This window comes from Trichoderma gamsii (assembly GCF_001481775.2).
Source record: "Trichoderma gamsii strain T6085 chromosome Unknown Scaffold_44.2, whole genome shotgun sequence".
NCBI lineage: Eukaryota > Fungi > Ascomycota > Sordariomycetes > Hypocreales > Hypocreaceae > Trichoderma > Trichoderma gamsii.
Genome location: NW_020171381.1, coordinates 213,160 through 235,769, shown reverse-complemented (window position 1 = coordinate 235,769; position 22,610 = coordinate 213,160). Strand labels below are relative to the sequence as shown.

At 48.6% G+C, this 22,610-nt stretch overlaps 11 protein-coding genes across 11 annotated transcripts; 5 read left to right on the top strand and 6 right to left on the bottom strand.

Annotated features, from left to right (window-relative positions):
- Window positions 1-310: 310 nt before the first annotated feature.
- TGAM01_v209316 (cystathionine gamma-synthase) lies at window positions 311-2,294 on the bottom strand (the record flags this gene model as incomplete). Its single annotated transcript, XM_018801878.1, has 3 exons — window positions 311-2,018; window positions 2,072-2,166; window positions 2,247-2,294. 3 exons carry the CDS (start codon window positions 2,292-2,294, stop codon window positions 311-313), a joined length of 1,851 nt encoding a protein of 616 aa, XP_018664703.1.
- Window positions 2,295-3,067: 773 nt separating this feature from the next.
- On the top strand, window positions 3,068-3,816 carry TGAM01_v209315 (hypothetical protein; the record flags this gene model as incomplete). The annotated part of the gene is made up of 3 exons (XM_018801879.1): window positions 3,068-3,144; window positions 3,229-3,447; window positions 3,519-3,816. The coding sequence occupies 3 exons, from the start codon at window positions 3,068-3,070 to the stop codon at window positions 3,814-3,816; spliced, it is 594 nt and encodes a 197-aa protein (XP_018664704.1).
- A 500-nt stretch (window positions 3,817-4,316) lies between these two features.
- Window positions 4,317-4,773, top strand: TGAM01_v209314 (hypothetical protein; the record flags this gene model as incomplete). The annotated part of the gene is made up of 2 exons (XM_018801880.1): window positions 4,317-4,403; window positions 4,483-4,773. The coding sequence occupies 2 exons, from the start codon at window positions 4,317-4,319 to the stop codon at window positions 4,771-4,773; spliced, it is 378 nt and encodes a 125-aa protein (XP_018664705.1).
- A 389-nt stretch (window positions 4,774-5,162) lies between these two features.
- Window positions 5,163-7,493, bottom strand: TGAM01_v209313 (hypothetical protein; the record flags this gene model as incomplete). The annotated part of the gene is made up of 3 exons (XM_018801881.1): window positions 5,163-5,383; window positions 5,439-7,314; window positions 7,404-7,493. 3 exons carry the CDS (start codon window positions 7,491-7,493, stop codon window positions 5,163-5,165), a joined length of 2,187 nt encoding a protein of 728 aa, XP_018664706.1.
- Window positions 7,494-8,184: 691 nt separating this feature from the next.
- TGAM01_v209312 (rhomboid protein 2) lies at window positions 8,185-9,225 on the bottom strand (the record flags this gene model as incomplete). The annotated part of the gene is made up of 5 exons (XM_018801882.1): window positions 8,185-8,390; window positions 8,454-8,641; window positions 8,714-8,795; window positions 8,849-8,986; window positions 9,048-9,225. The coding sequence occupies 5 exons, from the start codon at window positions 9,223-9,225 to the stop codon at window positions 8,185-8,187; spliced, it is 792 nt and encodes a 263-aa protein (XP_018664707.1).
- Window positions 9,226-9,693: 468 nt separating this feature from the next.
- TGAM01_v209311 (HIT domain-containing protein) lies at window positions 9,694-11,474 on the top strand (the record flags this gene model as incomplete). The annotated part of the gene is made up of 9 exons (XM_018801883.1): window positions 9,694-9,716; window positions 9,789-9,921; window positions 9,977-10,055; window positions 10,106-10,147; window positions 10,852-10,934; window positions 10,996-11,064; window positions 11,135-11,227; window positions 11,290-11,304; window positions 11,367-11,474. The coding sequence occupies 9 exons, from the start codon at window positions 9,694-9,696 to the stop codon at window positions 11,472-11,474; spliced, it is 645 nt and encodes a 214-aa protein (XP_018664708.1).
- A 197-nt stretch (window positions 11,475-11,671) lies between these two features.
- TGAM01_v209310 (hypothetical protein) lies at window positions 11,672-13,608 on the bottom strand (the record flags this gene model as incomplete). The annotated part of the gene is made up of 3 exons (XM_018801884.1): window positions 11,672-12,150; window positions 12,204-12,345; window positions 12,418-13,608. The coding sequence occupies 3 exons, from the start codon at window positions 13,606-13,608 to the stop codon at window positions 11,672-11,674; spliced, it is 1,812 nt and encodes a 603-aa protein (XP_018664709.1).
- Window positions 13,609-14,060: 452 nt separating this feature from the next.
- On the bottom strand, window positions 14,061-15,644 carry TGAM01_v209309 (NADH-ubiquinone oxidoreductase 40 kDa subunit; the record flags this gene model as incomplete). The annotated part of the gene is made up of 9 exons (XM_018801885.2): window positions 14,061-14,159; window positions 14,213-14,548; window positions 14,611-14,769; window positions 14,832-14,973; window positions 15,030-15,121; window positions 15,173-15,267; window positions 15,330-15,392; window positions 15,442-15,455; window positions 15,514-15,644. 9 exons carry the CDS (start codon window positions 15,642-15,644, stop codon window positions 14,061-14,063), a joined length of 1,131 nt encoding a protein of 376 aa, XP_018664710.2.
- Window positions 15,645-16,357: 713 nt separating this feature from the next.
- On the top strand, window positions 16,358-17,948 carry TGAM01_v209308 (hypothetical protein; the record flags this gene model as incomplete). Its single annotated transcript, XM_024550530.1, has 3 exons — window positions 16,358-16,445; window positions 16,511-17,874; window positions 17,925-17,948. 3 exons carry the CDS (start codon window positions 16,358-16,360, stop codon window positions 17,946-17,948), a joined length of 1,476 nt encoding a protein of 491 aa, XP_024404737.1.
- Window positions 17,949-18,669: 721 nt separating this feature from the next.
- TGAM01_v209307 (histone H2B) lies at window positions 18,670-19,210 on the bottom strand (the record flags this gene model as incomplete). Its single annotated transcript, XM_018801887.1, has 3 exons — window positions 18,670-18,848; window positions 18,903-18,974; window positions 19,048-19,210. 3 exons carry the CDS (start codon window positions 19,208-19,210, stop codon window positions 18,670-18,672), a joined length of 414 nt encoding a protein of 137 aa, XP_018664712.1.
- Window positions 19,211-21,287: 2,077 nt separating this feature from the next.
- TGAM01_v209306 (histone H2A) lies at window positions 21,288-21,826 on the top strand (the record flags this gene model as incomplete). The annotated part of the gene is made up of 3 exons (XM_018801888.1): window positions 21,288-21,343; window positions 21,423-21,715; window positions 21,768-21,826. 3 exons carry the CDS (start codon window positions 21,288-21,290, stop codon window positions 21,824-21,826), a joined length of 408 nt encoding a protein of 135 aa, XP_018664713.1.
- Between the last annotated feature and the right edge of the window lie 784 nt (window positions 21,827-22,610).

The following is a 22,610-nucleotide window of genomic DNA, read 5'->3' as shown; positions in this document are numbered from 1 at the left end:
ATTTTCTAGTCTTTTTATGAAATATTGACCTCTGCGGTCCTGTGATACCAGCAAATATGCATTTAACTACAAATACTCTTAATATGTGGTGTATGAATAATCATACAAAATTATTAATGTTTTAATTATATATATTTTTGTGTAATTCTTTCTAACCTGGCACTTGGAATTTGCTAAATATACATGACTTCTATGTAGCTTCACATGGAATTCAACGAACATAGCACATTTCTGCTTCGTATGCCATCTTGTATCACTATCATCTGTATTAATGCCTTCATTCGCTACATTAAGATCTTCAGTATTATTGTCAATAGGCAGTATCGAGCAAAGCTTGTTCCATCTCTACGTGAGCATCGTTTACGGCCTCAGCCGCTGCCAGAGCCTTTTGGAAGAGCTGCAGAAGCTCTTCGGTCTCTTCTAGCCCTACGCTGACGCGAACAAGATCCGGATCTACACCATACTGAGCCGCCCAATCCAATTCCTGGTAGTGTGCTAACAAGACATAGGGAGAGCAGAGGGTGAAATTGGTTCCCAAGCTTGGCCCCTTTGCAGTGTCCATGTGATCAAAGAATTCTTGAGCCTGCCCCGGGAGGTTGAATACGATCGAGAGCAAGCCTCCATAGCCACCATCAGGAAGGCGGACCGACTCGTAATTAGGCTTTGAAGGATTATACTTGGGATAGTACACGTTCTTGACAGTATAATTAGCTCGTAAAATCTCGCATATCGCTTCGGAATTGGTGTTGATGCGTTTCACTCTGTTGGCATAGTCCCGACTGTTCCTCTCCATAAAAAGAATATCCTCGGGCCAGTACGTGTTTTCGTAAATCTGTTCCTCGAAGGCTTTCTTGAGCGGATGGTAGTGTCTGCCTTCTGGGTTCAGGACGCTACACCCACCCATAACGTTGGAGCCGCCCGAAAAGATCTTTGTAAGGCTGCTGACGACAATATCGGCATACTGAAGAACATTGACGTTTGCAAATGTGCCTATTGTCTCATCGACGACGACGGCAAAGTTGAATTCGTCAGCTAGCTTGCGAATGCGTTTGAGATCTGGGCAAGTAAGTAGTGGGTTTCCTGGGAACTCAACAAAAAGCGCCAGGAAGCGCTGTCCATCTTTCAAAAGGCGCTCTAGGTCGTCGAGTTCCTCTGACGATGCATGGCCATAGAAGACACAGCCAGGCCCAAATTTTTGGATGATTTTGAGTGTGTCGACGTAAGGAAACCCAAAACTTATACTCTTGTATGAACCTAGGGTGGCTAGGAGGGCACGATGAGCGTTGAAAATGGCGTTCATGCCGCAAGGATATAGCAGAACATCCGTCTCGTCGAGAGACTCCATGCCACGACTGTTTGATTTGGCATCCGACTTTGCTTCATCGTTCATATCAGCCTCGCCAGAGAGAGAGCCTGCAATTCTCCTGCGGATGGCTGATCTTGCCTTGGCCACTTGAGTGAGGTCCAGGTTTCTGCCGAAGCGCTCCTCAAGGAACCGAAAGCTCTCATTTGCTTCCTCGGGAATCTCAGAGGATGATGCAACAGTCTTGGCTTCTGAAACGTTAATGTGAGTTCCACCGGCAGCGGCTGTACGCGAATATCGCTTGGGGCCTCGGATTGGTTTCTCAGGGGGTGTATGTGACCGCTGCTCTTTGAGTGCAACAAGCTGCCCATGCTTGAAAAGTTCATGAGAAAACTCAGCTCGTCGACTTGAAACGCCATCGCCAGTGTGCTGCCAATACTGCTTTGCTACCGGGAAAGACTCCCGCGGGAAGATGACACCAGAGATGGTGGGTGACAGCTGCTTCAGCAGCGGAGAAATATCCTTGGACGTGTCCAAAGCAAGGTCAACTACAGAGAGTTGCTCCGAGCTTTGCTCAGACACGCGCTGGCGCATGAATTCGAGACATCTTCGAGCAGCACTGGCTGTGGCAAAAAGCATGGCCTGCTGGCCAGGTCGGCCGAAAGTAGCTGCAACGTCTCGAGCAAAGGTATCAATGCTCTTGTGGATGAAGAATCTGGAAAAGGTCAGAGCTAGTGAACAAGCATAATCTTGATCGACGTCACTCACCGAGGGTATCCCGTGACCATGCGGCTCGTCACCCAATCTTGGCCTTCTTCATAGCCGATGTTGGCTTCCCACGTGGGTAGCGAGACACTGACTGCCTATAATTGTAGGTGCTGCGTCAGTAGCTCGTCTCATCAACGCAGCGATATAAGACTTGTAAAGGCTAGAAGCAACGCACATGAGCAGTATCCTGGGGGATAGATTCACCCAGCGGAATGACAGGCATTGTGAAAGAAACAAGCGCCTCCGAGTTTGGCCAATTCCAAGCTTCGAAGAGGGCAGTTTTGGCTGTTACCTGTCTTTACGGTCATAAGTTGAGGATTCCGAAATTGCTTGAGACGAGGTCTTCTATATAACCCACTCGGCCTAAAGATCGGAACAATGTTGATATGACCCTATAAAATGAGTCATTAGATTTATATGACAACCTGCTGCCCACTTGCAACGGTATAACTACAGTAGTTTGAATAATTCAATTACGATAACCAACACTTGTTAAATCAATAAATACAACGCACACATCATTTTATTCATCTCGCTGCTCTCTATACTGTATGCGCCGAGTTAAAGTTTTCTGCCTGTCACTTACTGTACTAGCACACTGTACTTGGGATGCTATAGAGGGTTATTAAAGTTTACTTATTTGGTCTACAAGCGTGTAAAATGAAATACGCGTAGTTACAGCATGCAGTGCCCTGTAGATCAAGATCGAGACCTACTGCTAGTAATAGAAGATACAAAATCCGATACTATTGCTATTCCTTCTAGCGCAATCCAAGGCTCCTTGCCAGGCTGAACCGCCTTGTCGCGCATGGAGGGGCGGAGCAGCTCCTTGTGATGTCATTTCGCAACCCCACTGTGGTATTTAAGCTACCCATCGCCAACTGCGCGACAGCCTTGTGGAACGATTTCGAGCCAGCCAAGCGCCTTGCAACCCTTCGTCCCATTTACAGTCTAGAAATGAAATAGCAAACAAATTGAACCAATATCGATACAATCATGGCCAGCTACAGAAACACCCCCTTGTACGGTGGAGCGATCACCTGCGATCTGCCAAAACACTTCGCAGACGTAAGGTGCGCAAAACCTACGACTCCCCCCCACGGCGCAATCGCATCCATGGCCCTGTATATATACTAATACAAATACCGTTTCCGCAGCAAGTTGAGACAGGTTCCCGACAACCAGGAAGTATGGATCGATAAAGATGGATTCACAAGCATCATCTTTGACATCTCAGAGCGCGTTGGCGGTCCAGGTTCGAGCCCCGAGATTGACGGCCGTGCCATGACCACACATCTGGAAGACATGGTCGGATCCGAAATCGACACAGTTAAGATCTGGAACACCGCCGAGACCGAATTCTCAAAAATGAGCGAGTATGGCAAACAACCTCTTCCTGATGCGCCCTTTGTCTCTCCATCCACTAACGAAATTCGCGATGATGTAGCTTGAAACACCCCGCATATACCCTCATCGCGACTCAGACTCCCAAGCTCCCCTCCAATGGCTTAAACTCAGCGCCCGACTTCACAGCCATCACCATGACGCTCCTTCGTCTCGAAGAGCAAAAGACTGACATACTCATCACCATCAACGTCCCCCACATTCGAGGTGAATACGATGCCGAAGACGTCGACCTTGAGCTGGGCAAGCAGGGTAAGCTCATCGGCGACGCAGTGGAGGTTGCTGCGCGCATTTGGGAAACCTTTGTGATCAAGGACTGGGATCTGTTCCATGGAGCTTGAAGCATTGAGATGAACATGAAAATGAATAGTATACCAAAGACATGCATGGGTTTGACGAACAAGGCCGCCATGTACACCTATCTTTTTATATGCTTGTTTTTCTTGAAGAATAAGTAAGCGCTGTCATTATAGTTTTAGATGCATATATGAACGCTTGGGAACATTATATATAAGAGCAATATACGGAGCATTCATAGCTATATACAATCGCCAGTAGACGCAATCTTCTCGTATTACTACTAGTAAGTACCTAGGTAATAATGCCGCTGCTGGTACTGTGTCATGCTGCACCCACTTTAGCCCGCTATAGTGTCTTCGAGGTTTCCCTTTTCCTGATTGGACACAACGACCGGATCTACCTCGGCATCTTATTCTTTGCTGCTTAACACTTTCTTGAACGCCAATCGCAAAGCCGAGACCCACCCAGGAATGAATTTCCAGACCATGATGGATGGTTAGAATTGCCTGCCAATTGTTCACATCACCTCAGCCATATCAAAATGTCCTCACAGGTTGCAAAGGCCGCCCGTCGGGTGACCCACGAGCTCCATGGCATAGTTGTATCTGCTGGTCTGATGCAAAAAACGGTAAAAGTCCGAGTCGGTGGTCAGAAATGGAATAAAATCATCAACAAGGTGTGTACATATATCTGCGACTCTACTGCAGTTCATTTTCCTTAACTCACCCGGCCAAAAGTGGTTTGCAGACCCCAAGCACTATCTCGTGCACGACCCCAACTCCTCATTGCGTACTGGCGACGTTGTTTCCATTGTTCCCGGCTGGCCGACATCAAAACACAAGCGTCACGTCGTCAAGAAGATCATTGCGCCGTACGGAACTCCAGCCGAGGAGAGACCGCCGATTCCCACATTAGAAGAGCGGATTGCTGAGCGGGAGGCCCAGCAAGCTGCCAGAAAAGAACGCAGGGCACGCGCCGGGGAAGAACAGAAGGAGTAACATGCCGAGGGGGCATGACACGACAAAGACACCACGCAAGATGAAATAAACCACGAATCCGAATTGCCAAAATGCAACAAGGCTGTATGAATAGATCGGGCAGCTTTCTGTCCCAAGAGGCGCCATTACATTGTTTGATAGCAAAGGGACACTCAAAAGCTGCACCCAACAGATAAGTCAGGGTCTAGCAATATAGAGCTCATGAACAACTCCCGCACTTCGATATTCGACTAGATTTGACGAGGCGCGCACGCTACAGCCGCTACTTAATAACGTCTTGATCCTGTATCGCTGTAATTTCGCATTTATCGCTCAAAGCAGAAAGGGGCTGTCTGTATGCTGTGTCTGGATGCGCATGTGCAGCTCAATCCAGCTCAGATCAGATCAAATTAACCACCGCGCTCTCCGAATTTTTCAGCCCATTCTTCATATTCCTGTATGCCCTTCTTGTCCACACTTGGTCGAATGGACTTTAAGCTTAGCTCAAAATCTGAAATATCAATGGGCCGTATTTCCTCCTTTGCCATGTATAAGAGGGCTTCCCCTAGAGATCTCAGTGGTCCCATGGCTGCATCTTTAGCAAGAGACGTTATATCAGATCCCGAAAATCCTATGAGGCAACTGTTAACTAAACGATCTAGAAAGGCGACGAAGACAAGACTTACCATCTGTTTGCTGAACAAGGTGTTCTATTTCCATGTCCGACAAGCTGTGATTTTGTTGCCGTAGCAGTGTCTTCAATTGTATCTCTCGTGTCTGTGGCTCTGGTAGTGGGATGTATTGTCGGCGCACAAATCGTCGCCGCGCAGCCTCGTCTATTGCCCATGGTAAATTCGTAGCAGCCAGCACCAAGACCCGTTGGGCATCGCTACGCTTGTTCCCTTTACTGGTCGTCTCTCGGCCAGCCGCAGCTTGTTGGAGCTCACTCCACTGGATAAGGAACTCCGTCTTGATTCTTCTTGTAGATTCGTGTTCGCCTGACCCAGATCGCTGCGACAACAGCGAATCGATTTCGTCAACAAATATGATACTAGGGGCGAGAGCCTTAGCAAGACCAAAAAGCGCCCTGACTAGTTTCTCTGACTCTCCTAGATATTTGCTCGTTAAGCTACTGGCAGAGATGGAGAAGAAAGTAGATTTGGATTCGGTGGCTACTGCGCGTGCCAGCATTGTCTTTCCAGTACCGGGTGGTCCAAACAGGAGCATTCCACGAGCTGGCTCACGTAGGCCCATGAACAGGTCAGGTCGTAGAAATGGATAGACTACTGTCTCCCGTAGAGAATTCTTGGCCACTTCCAAGCCCGCAATATCGTCCCAATGGACTTCGTCTCCTTGAACCACAATGTCGTTGAGAATTTGCTTCGCCGCTCCCTCATCTATACCAGGCGGCAGGTTCTTTAGTATTTCTGCTTTGGTCCTTGCACCAAACATTTTATCGCTTGGTCGTTCTCTTGTTATGCTGGAATTTCGTTGTCCTCCAGGAATCCCAGGATTATTACTAGTGGAAGCTTTCACGCTGCCTCTTTTACTCTGAATCGACGTTTCTTCAGAGACTGGGGGCTTCCGAGGCGTCATATATTGTTCTGATTTACTCGGTGTTTGGTACAATATGGAGGATTCTTGATGGGTTGATGTAGATGTCAGAGCGCTTGATGCTGCGCTAATAGACAGGCCTGAAGGCTGTGCAAGACGGGATTCGTCATACGAAGGAACCGCGCTCCATTTCTTAGGCGATGTGCGCGGAGATTTCACGTCATATGATAGTACTGCTTTTTGCGAACTAGGTGAATTTCGTTCGAGTGATTGGCGCGGAGAAGGGCGCGGAGAAGGGCGCGGAGAAAGACGTGGGGAGGGACTTGATTTTGAGCGCCCTTCGATGGGATAAGGCCGTAGGAGGTTATCTCGGGCTCCTGAGGATCCTGAGGATCCCCATGCTATAGTCGCAGCCAAGCTTGATCCATCTACCGCGGGCTTGCTCGACCGGCGAGCAGAAGGAGATTGATCATTCTGTTTCTTTGATCGCAGCGTAGTCCTCAAAGTGCGCTTTTCGGGACTTGTACCGCGGCTTGACCTGTCACCTCTCGCGTCTGGTGAATCTAGGGATCTCCCATCAAGACGCGGACGTGTAGACTCGGTAGGGGTACTGCGAATCCTCCGAATCACTTCTTCAGGTGACGTCATTGCATCCAGAGATGCTCTTGAGGGGAAGGCGGGACGTGAAAGCTCGGAATATGTCACAGCTGGAATGGTGCCGTCTCCAATGGTCCCTGCGGCCTGGCTGGTGCTGCCGCTGGCTTCTCCGGCGGAAATGGAGTCGTTATAATCAGTCGAGACGAAACTGTCCTCCCGGGACAGTTTAAGGGCTTCCAAGAGATCAATTCGTTCCTTGCATTGCAGCTCTAGCTCTTTTAGCGCATCTATCAAGACGGTGTCGGAGCCGGTATATGATTCAGAGACTCTCGGTGCGCTGGACGACGCGTAGAATTCGTTTATGCGTCGAAGAGCGGCTTTCCAATATCGAGTGGCTTCGCCTTCATCGCCCTAGTTCAAACTAATGAGCACGAGTCGAGAATGAAAAATAAAGCCAAAATAAGTTATGTGAAGCTGGCGGCGATGATGCATCATCTTACCTGGCCCTCATAGTAAACCGCTGTTGAGCAACTGAGGTAGCTGTTATCGTAGGTCTTCTGGAGGGCAGTAATATCTTTGTTGCTGAGCATTGCATGAGTGGAGCGTCGAAATTCCAGGTGCGTGCGTGGTGAACCGGCTAAATGTGATTATCGTGCTTGTGTTGTAACAAACGACGTCGCAGAAATACAGCGGTCCAACTAATTACGCCGAAATAGGTGCTGGGCAGAATTTGAGTGACATGCGACAGGCCTTACGCAGCACCGACGCAGCGGGCGCTTCCCGGAAGGCGTAATTGATGGGTCTTATCCAAGCCGCCCTGCTTTATCTTAGTGCTCTTCGATGCAATAGGCGACAAAAAACTCCGCGAAAGGCACTGCCAGCCTTAGTTCACGCCTACCTCAGCGCGGCTAACTCGCTGCTAGTAGTGGCTGTACCCATTTGATGTCCACGGTATCACCTAAGCATCCATCAATGCGACGCGTATGCCACAGGTTTGCAAAGTGCTGTCTATTATAATTAACTAACGCCAGGTTCTAAGATATCCCAATCGTTTTTGCTTGGTGTAATAATAGCAGGGGGATCAGTCGTAAGCGGCATAAGCTACCTATTATATAAACCCAGTACTACTACTAGTATATAGAAGTTCAAATCTCCCGCTATTATATCTTTTTCATGAATGTTTTAACCAACCATCAGGTGGGCGTAGCATCTGCATGCCCAGCCCAAACAACGCTTAAGATACATCCAAGTAAAGTCCTGTCTGATGAAAACATTTCTATATCAAGAGCTGCTTCCCACTCCTCCTACTAGCTCTATCGGTGCGGACCCTGCTCCGCGGTTGCTTGTAGGCAAAACGCCAAATCTTCCGTATGTCTTCTGATCAACGCTGACGTAGTGCGGCAATATCGCAAGGAGGTTCAAACGAGACTCGACCCATCGAAGTGCCCATTCCGGAGGGGCAAGCAGCTTTACATAGCCAAGGCCAGCTACAAAAAAGAGCGCATGTGTTAGCAGTCAAATCAACGGGCACACTGGTGGTTGCACCATACCAATATAACCAACTCCAACGCCGCAGAGATGGCCTAGTAAACTGGTGCTCGGCATCAATGCAGCCACAACGACTATCATAAGCAATGGCGTGGTCCAGGTAGGGAGCTGGTATGTTCCAATAACCAGATACGGATTCGACTTGTATGTTCGAATCGCCTCCATGCCCAAAAGCAAAAATACCCACATGCTATCCAACGAATTTTCATATAAGCAGCCATTTCAAATACGAGGAATATCCCAATGGCTGGGAAATCCTTACCTAGCGCCCATAACAGCATTATTAGCTCGAAGGACGAGAATCTCAATCAGGAGATACAACACCGCAGGAATCGTGGTTAGAGCTGCTTCCGTTAGATCAATGGCACACAATCAGAATGCAAATTGCTATCCATACGTCCAAAAAAGAGTGCCAGTGTAGTCAGGGTTCCATATTCGCTTTCGAATCGTTCCATCAACGGCGTCAATGCAATAGCGTTAAGGAGGGCATGGATGAAGTTCAGGTGAATGAGAGGAAAGGTGTTCAGCCGGTATCCTAAGCCATCGTTAGATCATCCACAAGCCAACTCGTAATCTGCTCGGGGCACATTGGTTACCTGACGCAAAAGAGATCTTGTCCGGGATCAGAGAGCCCCAGACCCGGACATCCCAGAAGCCGGGCAGAGTAGCCAGCCAGAAACATGCTATGCTGAGGATGATAGCACGGGTAAATAAAGGCAAGCGAAAGATGTATGATCTTGCCCTCTGGGTGCTGAATCCTTGGATACTCGGCATCGCTGCTCGTGCGCCGGTCGATTCGTCTCCAGCATCCGGCACTTGGAAGACGGTACAGAGTTGGCACAACTGCGCCCGGAAATGACCCAGTAAATTAGTAGGCAAAGATCAGGTAAGCCTCGGTGCGCTAGCTCAGGCCAGCTAAGGCAGTATGACTTCGCGCGCCCTGTCCAAGAAATAGAAATTATTATAATAAATTCAGTACATTGATAACTTTCATAAAAAGTTTGAAGAAACTGATTGGAAAAAATTGAATCCATAAATGGAATAATTATACTTATATAAACGTTACTGAAGTTGCTTTTCATCAACAAAAAATTATACATGGCCAAGCGCAGTCTCCTTGATGCCTTAAAAGTTGGCGTAGCGTAAGGCAGAAAATACCACTTCCGGACCTGGTCGTTAGCCAATTGGAGATCTACTATCAATCGCACCCAAGGTCTTTTCCAAGGCGACAATCTATCCAACATGACGACGCGACAAGCTGCTCTGTTAGTATATGCACCAATCAGGCTCGCGGCCGTTTGCGAACTCGATTCTGACCTCTAGTCACCCGTTTATAGGTCGCTGTACCGTCGCTCATTGAAGCTTGCGTTGGACTGGGCTGTCCATCGCCATCTATGGCGAGGCCAAGCGCTCTATATTCGATCTCTGTTTGAGGCCAACCGCAAGGTCTCAGACCCTCGACAACAGAGAGTCAGTGCATTCTCCCCTTCATCTCGATCGACCACCGGCGTTAATTGTGCCATAGGCGTTATTGGCAGAGACAGAAAAGTTACTAGAGAGCTGGAAGCACCCAGACCCGTACATTCCGCCAACAGCCCCGGGAGGTGAGACTGCACATACAATCCGCATTGGGCGGCAGAAGCTAACTGATCAGGATCCAAATTCGAACGAAACCTTCCTTCTCCGATTCTAGATCGTGAGTCAATGCCCTTCTACGACTGTTACGCCTATTACGCCTGCTAATCGTTTTAACAGCCCCTCCTCATCGAGCAGACCACCATTAAGGCCTCAGCTTGCGCCAAACACATACCTCCAGTACATAGCAGAATACAATCAAGATTTCACAATAAAAAATTGTTCAAGTTTGAAGATGAGTGTGAATGTGGTATATCAATTAGGAAGAAAAGGGATCAAGAATATATATAGATTCAAATCAGAGAGTACAAGACTGTGATAAACAATTTTCTAAAGATATTAAGAGCTCCATCTTCCTCATTCGAAAAACAATGAAATATTTCTAAATTTGTCAAATAAGCGCAAGATCCTATATTGCTATCCCTGGTAGTATTTAGCTACTGAGTACCTCTTGGCGAGGCGTGATGTAATAAGGCGCATATAGAGCCCCTCCTGCAAAATGTCACTAATACTTCTTATACCAGCTGCCGCGATTCTGAACCCTTCAACCAAGACTTTTACTGTTGCAACCCCCAATTCATAGCCTGCATTTCTCATTTCTCATCGCCAATCCATCACGGTGACAATGGCTTCTTGTATTTTCTGCCGTATTATCAAAGGTTCGTAGTCCAGGGAAAGCGTACCAAGCAAGCCATGCAGCCACTTAAAGAAAAGCTACCCCTCTCTTACAGCTTCTCGCATTATACTAACAGCATGTTTTGCCAGGAGAGATTCCATCTTTTAAGCTGTTTGAAAGCGAAAAGACTCTGGCTTTCCTCGATGTCGGGCCCATCAGCAAAGGCCACGCTGTAAATTCTCTTCTTGCCCAAGAATCACTATAGATAATCTAACATTACGACTCTCATCCAGCTTGTCATCCCCAAGTTCCATGGCGCAAAGCTAGCTGATATCCCCGACGATCAGCTCTCTGAGATTCTGGTAACATGCCCGTGCTGTTCTGTTCTTTTCTTTGATTTATCCCTACTTACGAGACATGCCCGCCCAACAGCCTACTCTCAAGAAGCTAGCGGTAGCTTCTGGAGCAACCGATTACAATATTCTTCAGAATAACGGAACCATTGCTCACCAGCAGGTGCATCATGTAAGCCCGACTACCATTTCTAGATTGTTGGGTGAAGGCAAAGCTAACTTTGACTGAAACAGGTTCACTTCCACATGGTATGATACTCTACGCTGGCTGCAGCAAGGCATCTTGGTCCCCCATACTAACTCTTCATTAGATCCCGAAGCCAAATGAGACAGAGGGCCTTGGCATCAGCTGGCCTGCGACGTCTGGCGACATGGAAAAGCTCAAAGCGCTTTCCGAGGAGATCAAATCCAGGATGTAAATTTTGGTTACATGGTAAAAACTGGTCTAATTTGCACATCGGCTTGAATCTGAGCCAGTGGGAATATGATGCTATGGTTTGCCCAAGAGACATGGGAAATGAAAGCATTGTGCAATTTGTCTATCCTCCATAGATACCGTATACAGTGCCCCAGTCTATCCAAATATTTATTCATCTTGGTATTCGTAGCTGTGTATTTAGTCTACATCGTCGGCAGATGTTTCTAGGTTTCCTTTCCCACCAGAGGCCGGGGGATCGTACCATCTCGCCGTAGCAGCACCTTGCAATATTCCCTGTCTATCGTACAGAGATCGCGCACGCACGTACGGGTCAAGTTGCCAGTAGTTTTCTCTCAGCTGCGTCGCCAGCTGGCCCCTCTTGTCGATGATTTCTTTGCTGTCGCCCTTGTCTATCCACTGCACGGTCGCTTCTTCGTATTCCTTCATAAGCTTTTCCCTGACCCCGACGAGTTTTCCCTTGGTCTCGGTATCCTTCATCAGATCATTTTCGCCAGCGACGGGCTCTACATATTTGTATTCCCAATCTTCGTCTCCCCCGAGCTCTTTGAGGACATGTGCAGGCTCGATGAACTCTTGCAAGTCTTTCTTGTTATTTGTGAAGTGAACCTTGGCTGCCACAACAGGATCTAACCAGCCGCGAATGATCTTCCAAATTCCTACGCCTACAGTCAGTTTCTTACTTTTATTCAATGGCACTTCATCTTCATACCTTGGAATATCCATGGTGCGTTGTGAACGAGAACAGCTCCAAGAGATTCAGGGTAGTTGGCTTCAAAGCACTTGATCATAAACTTGACAGGGGTGTAATCCATGTTCGCCATGGAAAACCCCGTCATATCAAACACGACAGTCTACCCAGTACAGTTAGTAAAGTTTCTCCAAAGTACACTCTTCCCATCAGTCCGTAGACTAGAACGGCTTACAGCTGTGTCCACGGGTGGTCTCAACACCATTCTCGCAGTCTCAATAAGGTAGACGGTGCATCGCTCCAGACTTTCTTCGCAATGCTCTCCCTGATGATGGAGGCGCACTCTGACAACACAAATGGGCCGGCCCTGCTTGTCCACTCCGTGCAAAAAACTCTTGCCCATTCGAAGCTGTGCCAAAAAGTCTTCGCCAACCTTCTTGGCGTCACCCTTGCCATTCTGCGCATCCAAAACGGCGCCCTCTTCTCCATTCTTCATGATGTCCTCGTCCACTTTCATCTCGGTATGTCTCCAGCTCATAGTAGACACCAGCATAACAAGAGCCTTCTCCACATCCCACTTCCGGGCTCGAAGGAACCGCAAGGCGAGGGCGTCGGGGTGATCATGCTTTACCATGGCCCAGTACGTCTCGCGAATGATTTCAGGGCTGTGGCTCGCAAGCACCTCTTGGAAGTGCTTGCTTTGGCCATACTTGTCGTCGTCAGCCTCGCTCGCGGCCGGCTTGTCAGCTGCCTTTCTCTTAAAGACGCCGAAGCGCTTCTTCTTCCCCTCTGCTTCCGCCACTTCCGGCTTTCCTTTAGGCGTCGCATCAGCGCCGGCAGAGCCAGAGCCAGTCTCTTCAGCAGCAACGCCGCAAACCTGGAATAAAGCTTGCCACAGCTGGCGCAGCTTCTCTTCCTGCTCTGAGGTCAGGTTGCCCACGTGCCCCGGTGCGATTTGGGTCGACATGCTGTCAGAAAGCGAGGCGGTGGCCACAGTATCTTCCGAATCGGTAGTAGTTATTGAATCCGTAGTCGCAGGACGTTCGCGCAAATCTACTGTCGCAGCGCAAGAGATGGCGACAACAGCAAGAAGAACTACGACGCCGGTGGTATAGGTAAAGCCACTCCGAAGGTCAATGCTGCGGCTCGTCCGTGTCTTTCTACGCAAGGGCGAAAGAACGGCGCTATGAGGGTCTCGTGAGGCTGTCTTTTGAGCCGGGTGATCGCAAGTATAAGTGCTTGGAGCGGCCTGCTTGATGATCTCACGTGCCCGCGATGTGAACGCGCGAGAGTCAATTGAACACTTGGGCGAGGCTGCAATCGATCGGCGCGGCGTGGGGAATCTCGTGCACTTCTGCGATGCTAGTGCGAAAAGCCGCGATGCGCCAGATGTCACTTCCAAGCACTGCCTTGCGGGAGGCCTCATGTGCGAATCGGTGATTTGCTCGCAGTTGTGCGGACTTGGTCGAAGGACTGCGGGAGGCTTGTTTATCCCGAGATCCAGCGCAATGCGGAGCAAATAACATTAGAGAGTCGTATTCTGCAGTCTAAACCGCTAGTAATGCCTGCTAGGTACCTGGCAGATCGCCGATAAACCCCCAGGCAGTAGGTACCGTCGAGAATTAGCATATTTTAGACCTTAAGTCAGCCTCAAGTGGCTGCCTGGGGGTTCTAGACTAAGGAATACCAGAGCAATGGTTCTTCTACAGTGGTTTCAGCTCGGCAAACGGTCATTGTTACTATGATACAGAGACGACGAAGTGTGAAAATGTGAAAATAAACACATCCAAAGCAATCTTTTTTCTCTAGGCTCTAGGCTCTAGTATTATATATTCTCTCTCCCTTGTAAATACATATACATATATGCCTAGCAAATTTTTATAGCTCATCCAGGACGTGGATGTACTTCTTGTCTTCCCTCTTCTCCTTCTCTGTGGCCGGAGGGAGATCGTAGTAGTTGGAGCTTCGGAATCCTTGCTGCATCAAAAGTCAGATTCGGTCGCTTGCCATGTATTATTAGCATCACTTACCAAGTAGTGGTATGTAAAGTTGGCAATGTCGCCAGGCTCGATACCAAGATCGCTGAATGTGCTGGCTTCAGGGTCAATAACCTGATCAATAAACTCCCGCTCGACCTCGTCTGCGGAGAGGGTGTGCCACCACAAGTAGTCGTTGAGAACTTTCGCTACCGGTTTCAGAATCGCCTTGGGCACATTGATGTGTCGCCTCTTCTTGAAGATTTCCTTGTCTACCAAGGCCGCAATCTCTGACAGGCTGTATTGCTTGGGTCCATAGAGCTCGAATGTCTTGCCAGCGGTGGAGTCGTCGTACAGCATCTTCTCCAGGGCAGCGCCCACGTCGATAGACTGAGAGCATTTTAGTGAAATTGCTGAAAAGCCATGTTTAATCGCATCTTGCTCGGACTTACGTGGACTGGCCAGAACTTCTCCTGCATGTTGTTGGCCGTAAACAAGTTCAGCACCGAAGCAAGCTTCAGCAGGAGATTATCTTCGAATCCAAAAAGGGGTGCTGGTCGCACAATGGTTGTCTCGGGGAAGATGCTTCTGGCAACAAGTTCACCTCGTCCCTATAGCAAGATATTTTAGCACAATCCAGCACTATTCCTGCAAATTCTAGCTCTAAGCATACCTTGGTCGCAAAGAACTCAGAGGGTGAGTTGACGTCGGCATTGTGTGATGACACATGAATATATCGGTCAACGTCGTACTTTGCAACAGCTTCGGCTATACGCTCGGTTCCCTCCACATGCACGTCCTCCAGAGTGAAGTTCCTATCAAGTTTCAGCGTGTTTGTTTAAGATAGAGATTGTTGATCTGTCGCCCGTACTTTGTAGGATAATCTCGTCCAATCAGGTTGTAAACAACATCTGAGTGCCGAACACTTGCTTCAATAGAAGCGGTATTGCGAAGATCGTGTTCCTACATCCAGATCAGAACCAAGTCGTCGGGTATATCGGGGAACAGCCATACAACAAAAACAACGCGGCCGAGATCACCAGTGAGCTTCAGGTGTCGCTTTGTCATTTCTTCGCGGAAGGGGACGACTACGGTACATCCTTGGCGGGCTGCAGAAAGGTAATTAGGTAGGCCGTACGCACTCCAACACTTGAATCTGCGGGAAACGTACCAAGGCGGTTGACAATGTATCGACCCAGTTGACCCGTTGCGCCGAATACCGTCGCGGTATGGCCTATGTCGGTTAGCTGTCTAGCTTCGAGCGGGCAGTTCTGTGTTCGCACCTCCCAGGGAAGATCTAAAAGGAATAGCGTTAATTGGTTTCTCTTCTTATATCAGCTGTGAGCGTCGCTTACCGGCCACCCTCTGATCGTAGAATAGTTTTGCCAGTTCGTGTGATGGCGACATCTGATATGGATCGCTTGCCGCTCGCGCCGGCAGAGATGGAGCTGCGGAGAGCTCTCCGAGAGAGCAGAGTGAGCATCATTCTGTCTGGTTCAACAGCAGGAAGCGGCTGGCGAGGTCGTTGAGCTGGCCAATTCGGGATGTTGCTGATGCTCGATATTGTCCCTGCCCACCAAGACCATACAGTTGAAGCGGCATGCCGAAATAGTGCATTTCATTACTCTCACGAGCTAGTCCAAATAAAGACTAGCGCCGCGTGTAGTGCTCCGTTGTTTGGTTTTTCCGCTAGGCACAGTTCACAAATGGAATAAATACGGAGTACTCAAGGCAGCGCTCAGGCAAATTAGAATCGGCACTGTGGTTTTGTTGTAAATGGTAAAGGCCAAGCTATTTCCATAATTATATGAGTCGGCAGACGTCCTTGATCATACGACGAATGGGACATTTTATTCTCTGTTTCTGCTTATCCTCCATCCTTATTTGAGAACCAACAGCCTGACCAATACGAATGAAAGGCAGCTGAGACATAAGCAAGTAATTTAAGGTATCTGGGCAGTTGCTTTATATGGAGACGCAGCACCGCGCCAAATGCCAGACGCTGACTTGCCATTAGCACTAATACTTGTACGGAGTACATCCCAAGCGTCTGTACGAATATTTCTCTTACTGCCCAGTTCTCAGGATCTGAGCGTGTCACTCGTTTAGCATCCTAGTCTACTGGCCGGGGTAGATGCCATCCCACCCACAGCATACCATGCAGACTGTTGGCGCTGACTGATTTCCATCAGTTCCAAAATGAAGCCACGCAAGCGTGCCTTGCAGAAGCAACGGAATGGTTGGCAACAGTCGTCTGGCAGCAGACATTCCACGCCAGCTAACAATGGTATGTCTTCTCGAAGAATCAAGTCCGTCTCAGCTGGGCACGCAATTGAACAAAGCCTCTTCCAGTAATCTTTACCCTGCTCGATGAAGCTCGACAGACATCAAGCCATGATACCTCATTCTGGACTCAAAACACACAGCTTCGAAAGAAGCCTGTGGCATTCGTTAGCTCTGGCTCTCACGATCCGTTGACCTCGCCGCAAGTCGAATCAGAGGAAACGGAAGATTCAAAACAGTCCACCGAAACGCCTGCGGCTGCAAATGAAGAACCACCGCAACCAGATAATGTCAGCTCTAGCGAAGAAGTAATCGTTTTCAAAGGCCGAAAGCACATGAAGCGGAAACCCCAAGCGCCTAAGATAGCTCAAACGGCTCCTAAGACTCTTCAAACTCCTGAGGCAACACGAATTCCCGAAGAAGTACAAATCCCCCAGGAAACGCAGACTCCCGAGGAGACGCAGGCCCCTGAAGCAACGCATATTGCTGAGGCAGCGCATATTCCCGAGACAACGCATACCCCTGAGGCGACGCATATTGCCGAGGCACCCCACAATCTCAAGGCAACTCATGTCCAGGAAATTACACTCACGTCCATACAGACCGAAATCCAAGCGGTTGAGAGAGAGCTATCCAGTGAACCGAGAGGGCCTCATATCCAAGAAAATGAAGCAAGCAAGGAGGAAGTTCGAGATGAAGATGGGGAAGATTCCGATGGCCTTTTTTGGCCAAAGAAGAAATCAAATAAGTCACGGGGACGACAGAAATGGGGACAAGACTCCGAAGAGGATGCCATACTCGCCGATTACATTGCCAACATGCGCCAAAATGGGGAGATGATGAGTGAAACGTCTGAAGAAGATTCGGATAGCTCAAGCAGTGACGATGCTGGAGACCACCTGTCGGCACCCTCAGGCCTCAAGGATGAAGAAAACGTCGACATATACTCGGAGGCAGAATACCAGCCTCAAAAGTCACTGTTCGGTGAACCTGGTGATGATTTAAATAAACGCGAATCACACTCTATCTCTCGTCCATCGTCACAAGAGAAGCTTAAGGGGAAAGCCGCAACCAAAGGCCTCACGGACACTATCAAGCATTCTTTCACTGAGGTTGACTATCTTGAAGAACAAGGGGATTTCGACTTTATGGACTGGGAACGACCTAGCGTAAGGCGAAAAAAGGGCAAAGCGAGACGTCTACTTCTAGGCTCAGATATCGACTCGGATCTCGAAGACAGACTGCAAGCCACCTACAGCAATGATCGGCAGAGAAAGGCTCAACGTAAGAGGGAGAGAGAAGAGTTGCGAGCGACAGGGATGCTAGGTAATCGAAGCCAGCCGGACCTGCTAGCAAAGTACCGGACAGGCATCACGGCGAACGAGGCTGTGGATGAAATCAAAACGTTCCTTGCGGGACCTCATCAAACGCGCGTATAATACAACCCTGTCGAAAGATACCCACTTTACTGACTATTTACCAGATTAAATCTACCGCCGATGGATAAGCGAACAAGGAAAATGATCCATGAGCTGGCAAATAAGTTTAGCATCAAGTCCAAGTCAGTTGGTGCTGAAAATCAACGTCGACCAATACTACAAAAGACAAAAAAGACGACATATAGAGAAGCTGCTTTTGACCAGGCAGTGTCACGAGTTAAACGGCATTATTCCTCTCAGCCAGGAGGCGGGGGCGGAGGCGGAGGCAGATCTAAAAACAAACAGCAATCATCATCCGGTCGGACTAATCTGGCCAGCTACCAGGATGGTGAGGTCATCGGCGCATCTGCCCCGGAATTGGGAACAGAAAATCGCGGTCGAACAATGTTGGAGAAAATGGGATGGAGTACTGGAACGCCTCTGGGAGCGAGTGACAATCAAGGTATACTGCATCCTGTAAGCCAGACAATGAAACGAACCCGAGCAGGTCTTGGACAGTAGATATAGACGTGTTTAGGAGATTCTGTAATTGTTGATGCAGAAAATTTAAAATAGCATAATGTGCAGAAACCATTGCTTCGAGATATCCTCGATAGCTATTGTACAACCGCAAACCCCATTGACCGTGAAGACATTGCCCCCATAAAGCAAACCATCCGTAACGCATTAAGAGATCCCAAAGGCGAAACACAATCACCTGTAGTCTCGAGTAAAGACACTAAAGTCACGCAAACAAAAACCCAAGTTTTTCAGATACGAAATCAGAACTAGCCATCATCATGACCCCGCTTATTTCGTCGATGAAGAGTACTTGGTAACGGCCTTGGTGCCCTCAGAGACGGCGTGCTTGGCCAGTTCACCCGGCAGGATCAGTCGGACGGATGTCTGGATCTCTCGGGAAGAGATTGTGGACTTCTTGTTGTAGGCAGCCAGCTTGGAAGCCTCGGAAGCAACACGCTCGAAGATATCTATTCAAGTTAGATGAGAGAATACTTGAGAGAAAAGGGGCGATTGAAGCTTACCGTTGACGAACGAGTTCAGGATGGACATGGCACGGTTGGAGATACCAGTGTCGGGGTGGACCTGCTTGAGGACTAGAACACAGAGTTAGAATAAGAAAAATAAGAAGAAAAAATTAGAGTCAAAAGTAAAGTGAGGTAAACACACCCTTGTAGATGTAGGAGCTGTAAGTCTCCTTGCGAGTCTTTGATCGCTTCTTCTTGTCGCCAGAAGCGGCCGTCTTCTTGCCGGCATCCTTCTTCTCGGGAGCCTTGCTGGCAGTTGAGGGGGCCTTGGCGGCGGGCTTCTTGTCGGCAGCTTTGGGAGGCATTTTTGAAGATGAAATTAAAATCCGAGATGAAATCTAAAAAGGTTGGATAATCCAAAGGGCAAAATGGCGGGCTGGCAGCGGGTGATGGTGGGAAAAGTGAATGGTGCGGGAAAGAGGTCTTGGGGATGAGCTGGGCTTTTGTAGCTGGGAACGCGTTGGTGCAAGTGGGTTACTGATTTGGCTGGGAAGCCAAAGTCGCCAGGCGTGGCGCGAGCAAAAAAGGGTCGCGCGTGCACGCCCCCCCTCTGAGAGTGTGGTTTTGTTTCTTTTTGGTTGCTGATGGCGCTAGGCCGTTTTTGTGAGAGACCGCAAAGAGAAAAAAAAAAAAGGGAAAAAAAGCTTGGCTGACTACTGATACAGGTAGCGCGGTATCTTGGGCACGTTCCAGGTACTGGCGAAGTACCCCTTGCTCCAGCACAGCTATGTCGCGCTAGTCGCTTCGCGGCAAGGCGTGCTCAGTCGCAATCACGGCTTGCTGAGCCAAGTGCGACGGGGCCGAGTGCCTGCGATTGCCTCGCTGGGCTGGGGTCTGTACTTTGGCTCCCAGTCGCGTCAATTTTCTTTTGTTATTCTTTTTTTGCTGCGGCTTCTATTTTTCCAGCACGGCATGTGATTGGCCAGATCTGCTCTTTTTTATCACGCCAATCCTTTCACCCCACCAAATCCCCTTCCAGCTGAAGACCGGTACGTATTCAGTACTGTTTTTTCCTCGCGCACTTGGGCGGCTTATGATGTACCTCCCGCCTCTTGCCCTACGCACAGCGCCACTACACCGCCTGTTGCATGAGCGCCTTGACGGCCTCATCTGGTGCAGCGCAGCCTACCCTATGATCTATCATAGAGTCGCACTTTGAACTGATTTCAGCGTAAATATCTGTATTTTCTCCAACTATACTAATAAAAATTTGTTTTCATTTTGCTATTGTTCCCAAATGCTGGATTTGGTAGAATATGCTGCAGCTCGTGGCAACATACGGGTAAAGCGGCGTGCAGTGCCATTTTGCATTCACGCGTTGGTTGATTCTAGACAAACTAACAAAAAGAACAAAGCAAGCCGAAATGATACTGTCCTGAGCCCAGGCTACAGCTTCAAACTATCACCTTGAACAATACTAGGTAGTACTAGCACCACTAAGCAAGATTACAGTGGATATAAGAAATGCTTATTGCATCCGCACGATCTCCGCGCATCTTTCGAAATATCTGGCGATGGCTGGATACTGAGCACACAAGATTACATAACCCGGGTCGGTGCAATGAAGTTCAGCGTGCTGTTCCGTGGCAGGCCACTGCAATCAGTAGGCGTAGAGTTCAAGACTCAGTAGCGTTATCTGATCATCTAATAGACAGCCCTTGATTAAATCAAGATAGGATTTTCGCAGGCAGCATCCCATTCTACGCCGCGAGGTATAGAAACTGGACCAATCAAAGAGCATGAAATAATTGATGCACATGTGGCTTTTCTATCAGGGGGAATACTATCAACAAGGCGGTGCATTTTTAACATTATAGTCGCTGAGCAGTCACTTGAAATCCGAGAATGAGGCGTTAGAAGATTGCAATACTGTAATCCTGCGCGTTATTGCTTGCTCTCATCCTCAGTGGCGTGGCGTGTTCAGCAGCAGCCACACTGAGGCTGTCATGCAGCGCGGATGTTGGAAGCGAGCGTGGAGAAGAGCAGGAGAAGACGCTGAGTGCCGGCTCCAAAAGTGATGTACCGCAAAGGTACCTGGAGCGAGCACTTAGCTGCATGAGCCTTGTATCCATTTCCGCTGTACTTTGCTTGTTCACACCCCCCCGCAATTGCGATAGCAGTTTGTTGTGCTCGGAACACGTCCAATTTTCCAAAATAGGACTAGCGCCAGAGCTGCCGCAGAGGGAGGGTGATTGGTGATCGCGCGCGCTGAGCACTAAAAACTACTTAACTGAGATTCCCCCCGCCGAATTCAAGCCTCTTCATTTACACTGTCTTTCAACTCTCCACGCTGCACGATTACCATTCCAACGTTTATCTCACATCTCGTCCAACCTTTCGAGTTTTTTTCTCGTTAATTTACCACAAACAACTTATTTCAAAATGACTGGCGGCGGCAAATCTGGTGGCAAGGCCTCTGGCTCCAAGAACTCCCAGTCGTAAGTAACTCGATTGACGCGATCCACGCGTTTGTTTCCACCACATTACTTGGACGTATCAAGTCTGACTCTATCGCAGCCGTTCTTCCAAGGCGGGTCTTGCTTTCCCCGTTGGTCGTGTCCACCGTCTTCTGCGAAAGGGCAACTACGCTCAGCGTGTCGGTGCCGGTGCTCCCGTCTACCTGGCCGCTGTCCTCGAGTACCTCGCCGCCGAAATCCTCGAGTTGGCTGGCAACGCCGCTCGTGACAACAAGAAGACCCGTATCATCCCCCGTCATCTCCAGCTCGCCATCCGAAACGATGAGGAGTTGAACAAGCTGCTGGGACACGTCACCATCGCACAGGGTGGTGTTCTGCCCAACATTCACCAGAGTAAGACGCGTGGCAAATCAAAACAAATCACATGGACGCTAACATTTCATAGACCTGCTCCCCAAGAAGACATCGGGTAAGGCTGGCAAGGGCTCCAGCCAAGAATTGTAATTTCTGCCTGTCGTTTTTGCTGCTTTCTTTCGAGGTCGTTTTGGTTGTCATAAAGGGGTCCAGGGATAAGGTTTTCGGTTGCTTTTGTACGTCTGGGTTGTACATTAATCCCCCACGGCTATGATCAATGAATCAATTAGGGTTTTTTCGATGCACTTCAAAATCATTTAACCATTTATTTTACATACTGTCCAACTGCAAGTGAAGTATCAATGTGTATAATCGGGTGTGACGCGCCTGAAGTTCGGATTTCCTGATGCAATACAGGTTAGCTTCAACGACACATGCTCGACAAACGCAATATATCCTTTCCACTGAAGCTTCCTATTCTCGTAAAAGTTTTTTCATATATATAAACAAAAGAACAATTTCAATTCACCTTCGGAATTTTGCCATTTGTCAATTGAATTGAATTGTGTTTTTCCACTTCAAAATGTATTCCATATGTCGCATATCATATTCTAATATAAATGTCCAATTTCTTGCTTGACCTTTGAATTAAAGCCCCGCACGCCTCTTCGCTCCGATAGCTGTTTGATGCTCCAGTATTTCTAGCATCAATTTTAATTAGCTAATGCTAGCAGCCGAAACTGCCTATAATAGCGTTTTACTACTAGTCTCAGTTTAACACTTGAAAGTGGCTGGCGGAACTGCCTAGCATAGATACACCTGGGTCTCAAATCGTCCTACCTCTATCAAAGTCGTTCGACAATAGCTGAGCGGCTTGCGTGGCTTTGGGCGGTGAACTCGGTGAATTCGGGATAAAGCTAATTTCCATCTCGGC